Source organism: Pteropus alecto, unplaced genomic scaffold (genome assembly GCF_000325575.1).
Source record: "Pteropus alecto unplaced genomic scaffold, ASM32557v1 scaffold159, whole genome shotgun sequence".
Lineage (NCBI taxonomy): Eukaryota > Metazoa > Chordata > Mammalia > Chiroptera > Pteropodidae > Pteropus > Pteropus alecto.
The window spans coordinates 780,773-787,535 of NW_006443122.1; the positions used below are offsets into that span (position 1 = coordinate 780,773).

At 46.5% G+C, this 6,763-nt stretch overlaps 1 protein-coding gene across 1 annotated transcript in view; it reads left to right on the top strand.

Annotated features, from left to right (window-relative positions):
• HUWE1 (HECT, UBA and WWE domain containing 1, E3 ubiquitin protein ligase) overlaps positions 1–6,763 on the top strand; it is a 155,140-nt gene that overhangs the window by 142,871 nt on the left and 5,506 nt on the right. Inside the window, exons 70-77 of the mRNA XM_015597907.2 lie at positions 594–712; positions 813–969; positions 2,163–2,295; positions 2,566–2,768; positions 3,371–3,498; positions 4,752–4,848; positions 5,722–5,877; positions 6,324–6,569. Coding sequence (XP_015453393.1) covers positions 594–712; positions 813–969; positions 2,163–2,295; positions 2,566–2,768; positions 3,371–3,498; positions 4,752–4,848; positions 5,722–5,877; positions 6,324–6,569 — 1,239 coding nt within the window. The remainder of the gene's footprint in view (positions 1–593; positions 713–812; positions 970–2,162; positions 2,296–2,565; positions 2,769–3,370; positions 3,499–4,751; positions 4,849–5,721; positions 5,878–6,323; positions 6,570–6,763) is intronic.

A 6,763-nucleotide genomic window follows, 5' to 3' on the forward strand; every position in this document is an offset into this window, starting at 1 on the left:
TTTCTCTCTCCATCTTTCGCCCCCTCCCTTTCTCTCTCCTCTCTCCTGGTCCCCCACCCCTCACACACACACACTCCTGTGAAAACCAAGCATTCACTGAATGTGGCTTCTAGGCTAAGCACCAAAAGGAGAAATAGACGGTCCCTGTCATCAAAGAACTCCCAGCCTTTCCAGCCTGGTTGAGGGAACCAGTTCTCAGAGGAAAGGAGTTCAAGAGTAGGCAGGATACAATGTGAATCGGGGTAGAATAGAGTAACCAGGCCATCCCAGGAAGTGAAGAGAATGAGCCCTACAGCAGACTAGTAAGAATTATTAAAGAAGTAGGTTTTGGAGAGGGGATCTTTAGAAGGGACTCTGATAGTAAAGCATTAGTTGAGAGAAACGTCCAGAATTCTTTGTCACTTTAGAAGGTACACTCATAAGAGTCCTTGGCACCTCAAGTCATTTGGATTTGACTTCTGTGGTTGAATCTCTGTTTTCACTACTTGGCCATTTTGAAGCCCTGGACAGTTTAGTGATTCCTTGGTTCTGCCAATTAAGTCTTTGGCGTGTGGTTTTCAGAGGCTTACAATGTTCCATCTGTTTCCTCAAAGCTTCTACTACTAAGGCTAGCAAATCTCCAGCAAAGGTGGGTGATGGGGGCAGCAGCAGTACAGACTTTAAGATGGTATCCTCGGGCCTCACTGAAAACCAGCTACAGCTCTCTGTGGAGGTGAGTTCAAGCTCTTCTGACCTCCCAGTGTTGGGGGAGAAAGGGGGTGGATAATGTTCTGGTTCTCAAGTTGGGGCTTATTCCTCCTCCTTTTTCTCAGGTGTTGACATCCCATTCTTGTTCTGAAGAAGGCCTAGAGGATGCAGCTAATGTGTTACTCCAGCTTTCTCGGGGGGACCCTGGGACCCGAGACACTGTTCTCAAGCTGCTATTGAATGGAGCCCGCCATCTGGGTTATACCCTTTGTAAACAGATAGGTAATAATAGGAATAATGCAACATGTGTTTCTGAAACCTTTCACTTAGGTGTCACCTCTTTTTGGAAGCCTTCCCTGAACCCCTAAGCTAAATCAAACTCCTGTATGCTTCTATAGTCATAGCCCCCATGCTCTCTTCCGTCACAGCACTGATAATACTGGGTTGTCATCTGATTTTCTCTGCTCAGTTGTTCTAAAAGAGCAAGGATGGGCTCCTCTACATCACCAATGCCTGGCACACGGCAGGTAATTGGTGCTTAGTGAAGGCAAATGAGCACACATAGGACTGGCAGTGTCCTCTTGTTTTTCCATTCTGGGCACTTGTAAGAGTCCTATAATGAGCCTGCTGTGGCAGCTTTGCCATCTCAGAGAGGAGCCTGCACTATATTCAGGCCTAGGAATTGAGAGTCAGATAATACTCTCTGCCTTTATGCAGTTTCAAGGGTACAAAAATTCTAAGAACACTTGCAGATCATCTAGTTACAGTCTTCCTGTTTTACCAAGAAAACAAAAACCCAGTGATACTGCAATTGAATCAAGGAGTAGAGCCAGATTTTCTTTCCGCATAGAGTCTTTGCTCTTGCCCACCCCCATCCCAATCATGGGTCTTCCTAGATCTCAGCTACTTGCTTAGTTATCGCCTTCATACAAGGGTCCCTGGAGCTACGGTGATAGGAGATTGATGGGATTGTGTGACCCAGGGCATACTTTGCTGCATGACAATTGTAAGATTCTTCCAGAAGATGTCTCTAACCTTTGTTGACTGCTACCATGTGGGCCAGGCAATGTCCTAGGCACTTTACTACACAGTAATCTTCTAATTGTCAAAGCAACTTTGTAATGTTAGGCAGTATCCGTTCCATTATTAAGGTGGGTCAGCAGTTTGCCTAAGGTCACCACAAAAACCTCCGAAATTCAAGAGGCATACAGGCTCCAAAACAGATAACTTTCTCCTCTCATTGAGCTGCATTTTGTGTAGATTCAATAGATTCTTGAGGTCAGGTAAATTGATAGTCCCTGGGTAGTTGATCGATCCATGAGCACACATAGCAAAATGACCAAAGCAAAATTCCTAGTTATTCCATGTTCTCTGTAGCAAAGAAGATGACCTGGGCAGGTTTCTTGGAAAGGTTTGGCTTTCAGCTGCTTCATTGGAGAATCTCTGAACACTTGCTGGCTCCTCTACCTGCCCAGGTACCCTCCTGGCTGAGCTACGGGAATACAACCTGGAACAGCAGCGGCGAGCCCAGTGTGAGACCCTGTCTCCTGATGGCCTTCCTGAAGAGCAGCCACAGACCACCAAGCTGAAAGGCAAAATGCAGAGCAGGTGGGTGATAGCTGTCCGTTTGGCTATGGAACTGGAATCTGGGACATTCTGAAAGGTTGCTCTTGCTGGTTTTCTGGTGGTGGGTTTTTTCCCCTCTCTGGGCAGATTTTCTTATCTGTCCTGTACACATTCGACCCTATTTTTTTCCTACGTGTGAGATTTCCTTGTGAGATTTCTTACTCCTCTGGTTGACACCAGAAGGCCCTGCTTGCTCCAAGTATCTATGCTTTGATGCTGTCAATATACGCAAGCCACCTCTACACTATCCAGGTTTGACATGGCTGAGAATGTGGTAATTGTGGCATCTCAGAAGCGACCTCTGGGTGGCCGGGAACTCCAGCTGCCTTCTATGTCCATGTTGACATCCAAGACATCTACCCAGAAGTTCTTCTTGAGGGTACTACAGGTCATCATCCAGCTCCGGGACGACACACGCCGAGCTAACAAGAAAGCCAAGCAGACAGGCAGGCTAGGTATGAAACTGGAGTGTCCAGTTGAGGGGCAGGGTTGGTGGTGGAGAACCCAGAGTCCCTGAAGGGCAAGACTTAATGTCATGTCTCCTTCCTGTTTGACCTTTCTAAAAGGAAGTGATGATCCTTTCTTAAAATGTTGATGGCTGCATTCTGTATGTCACTCAAGCTGCCTGCATAAGAAATCCATTAGTGCAAGTAGGAATTATGGGGAGTGGAAATCTGGCAAGGAAATTGAGGGCGGATCTTTCGCTGAACAAGATTTAACTCACTGAGTATGCCTCCTTTCTGCTTCCTTGATCACTCCTGACTAAAACGTGGCAGCCATGTTGCCTCAGCCGTGGCCTGCCAAATCCTACCTCTCTTCTTCCTATCCCACAGAACCCTCTCACCTGTCACCATTCATCTGCTTAGCACCATGTCCCCTACCCTTGTCTGTAATGGTAGCTCTTAGTGCGTGATGATGAGCACTTTGAAGCTGCCTGAGCTAAACCTCAAAGACCTCAGCAAGATGGCCTGTGGCGGCCCAGGAGATGGGAAGAGAGAATATTGGACACTCCTTCTTTTTACATTTTATATCTTGCCCTCTTCTTTCTTTCTCCCAGGTTCCTCCGGTTTAGGCTCAGCTAGCAGCATCCAGGCAGCTGTTCGGCAGCTGGAGGCTGAGGCTGATGCCATTATACAAATGGTACGTGAGGGTCAAAGGGCGCGGAGACAGCAACAAGCAGCAACGGTTAGCATGATGCCTGTGGCCCCTCATTCATTTGTCTCTCCCCCTCCTCCCACCACATCATCAGTGGGGTTTCAGTGCCCTTACCTTGTATGCTTTTGCATTAAGTTTGCTATATGAATGCTCTGGACAACAGGGTTACTTTCTGTCGGTGGTGTTTTTGTTTTTACTGTTTGTTCACCAGTTTGTTGGTTTGGTTTTATTTGATTTTAAAGCTTGGCCATCATACCCCACTCCCAGCTATCCCGTCAACAGTGGCGCTTTTGCAAACTGCATAATGCTAAGTGTCTGGGTTCTGAGGGGATGTGGGATGAAGATTTTTCAATCTCAAGGAACAATGAAGGTACATCAGAGACATTTCAGGAATCCTGCCTTTTCCTTAAAAGTCCCCCAAATTTGGTACACATTCCACGCAGCCTCTTCTATTCTTCATACTCCCTTGGCACCTAGGCATTCAGACACTTTTAGGAGGAAACCTTCAGGTTCCTAGGTAGCCAGCTCATTGGGATCCCAGCACAGAGTGGCTGCAGGAAAGGCCTGGCATCATGTTATGTATGCTGTGGCGCACTCTCATTGTTTTCCTGTCCTTGCAACATGCAAGTCACCTTTCCAAGATCCAGGATAAAAGGTATCCTGAGGCCTGGTTTTTCTTTGTGTATAATTACTATTATACAGTATCATTTCATTGAGCATGCCAGTAATAGCCTAGAATTTGAGGGCTGTGACTTCAGCAGAGTAGAAAGGGAAAATAGCTATTAATTCTGGAGTATTTTTTCTGCCCAGTCTCTTTCCCACACCTGATAGGACAGATGTTGGCTTTTGAAATAATCCCACACACCAAAGGTTGTACTGATTCCCCTATTTCCCCTTTTGTGAGCAAACAGAAACAAAGAGCAAACCTACCTTCTCTCCATGTGAACTTTATATTTGTGTACACATGTAAACCGTCCCCAGAAAAAAATTCGAAATCTGTCCAAGAGGCTGGTGTATGACTGGACCTAGGTTTGGAGTAGAGTGGAAGCAATTCCAGAATCCAGGGAGCTCTTTGGAAAAACTTGCTAGCTCAAGGTGGAGGACAGCGAAGGAGGTGGGAAAGCCATTTTTTTGTCCTAGAGAGCTACAGAGTTTCCTGACCAAATGTCGGAAGCTGCTTTCCAAGCCTGAGATGTGCAAGACGTGGTAGAGCCAGCCTCTAGCCTGTCCCTGAGGAAAGCAGAGTTGCACCCTTTATGTGACTTTGTCTCCCTTTTATCCAGTCGGAGTCAAGCCAGTCAGAGTCATCTGTCCGGAGGGAGGAGTCACCCATGGATGTGGACCAGCCATCTCCCAGTGCTCAAGATACTCAGTCCATTGGTCAGTACTGCTTCCCGTTTCCGGCCCAGCAAAAGAGAGAGTCAGTCTTCACGGAATGTATGCTGGAGCCCTTGCTCTTGACCTATATAAGCTCAGTGTTTTCCAATTTGTTCAAGCAAACATTGGTTTCTATAAATGCTAATAGACGTTTACCAGCCAAGGTCACTAATCATCACCACCTTTCCCTCATTGCAGATTCATAGCACACACTGTGATTCCTGTAGCAAAGAAACTATGATATGTGCGTGGAGACGGCATGTGTTTGAATCTTGGCTCCCCTGTTTACCAGCTCTGGGATCTGAGGCAAACCTCTCTTTGCTTCAGTTTCCTCTTTAAAATAGGGATGTTCGTAGTTAGGATTGAATGAGTTAACACATGTATGTAGTGCTTAAAGCAGTACCTGGCACACAATGGATGCTATTATTAGCAGCATTTCTCAAAGTTAATTTCACAAAGAATACTTTTTGGCACCCTTTTAACACATTCCTGTGGAGTAATGTGAGTCCATTTTCAAACTAATCATTTGATAATCCACAAGTGCTCTGGGAGTTAATGAGGCAGTGAATAGACTAGCACTGTCTGGTAGAACTTTCCTGTAGTAGCCACTATTTCAGTTGTACTAGCCACATTTCAAGTGCTCAGCAGCTTGCACTTGAAATGTGGCTAGTACAACTGAAGATTGTATTAATCTTAATTAATTTAAATGTAAATGTTATTCAGTGTAGGACTACAGCTTGCCTTCAGATGTCACTCAGTGTTACTCAGTGGACCAATCTACCTGATCTGTCTAATGGCCTCTGCATTTGGCCTGGGAGAAATCTAAATGAAGGGGAAACCTCAAAGGCTTTCTTACTCTCTCCATGTGTCCTGTAGGCTCAGACGGGACCCCACAGGGGGAGAAGGAGAAGGAGGAGAGGCCACCTGAGTTACCCCTGCTCAGTGAGCAGCTGAGCTTGGACGAGCTGTGGGACATGCTGGGGGAGTGTCTAAAGGAACTGGAGGAATCCCATGACCAGCATGCGGTGCTAGGTGAGTTGTGGCCTGAGGGCCCAGGTCCCAACCCACTGATCTACTCTGGGGCCCTTTGTGCCAGCTTAATTTTATTCCTTCCAGGTCACTTCTCTCTCTCAGTGTGTCTATAATGCGGATGCAAAGGAGAGTGTGTGTGTGTGTTTTTTTTTTTCTTTGACTCATGTCAGAAGGAAGATTTGCCTTCTTTTTTTTTTATAGCTAGTGTCTTTTACTTTTTAGACCAGGGGAATCTTTATACAACTGGTTGCCTATCCCATTTTTCATTGGCTTCAAAGAAGCTCTGACCTCCGCTTTGGCTTCATTTTTCTATGCTACCGTTATATTTTTCCTGCAAGTTTCCATTATGTCTTCTGTACTGTACTTTGGTAATTTGATCATGAAGGAGAAGAGCTTTGTGTGTTGAAGTTTGTAAAATGTCACCTCCCTATCATTCCTACCCCCAGTGCTACAGCCTGCCGTTGAGGCCTTCTTTCTGGTCCATGCCACAGAGAGGGAGAGCAAGCCTCCTGTCCGAGACACCCGTGAGAGCCAGCTGGCACACATCAAGGACGAGCCTCCTCCACTCTCCCCGGCCCCCTTAACCCCAGCCACTCCTTCCTCCCTTGACCCATTCTTCTCCCGGGAGCCCTCATCTATGCACATCTCCTCAAGCCTGCCCCCTGACACGCAGAAGTTTCTTCGCTTTGCAGGTACAGGGGACTCTCAGGCCCCCAAATGTAGAAGGCTTCGTTTTTTACTGGGTCATTGCGTACATTTTATCCTTAGCTGATTTGGGGTTGTGTGTTGGAAAGTGAGGCTAGTGAGGTATGGACCATGTCTGGAAGCCCTTGTGTTCCACTTGACCTTTTTTCCCTAAAACAAGGAAAAGAGAGTTGCTGGCTGG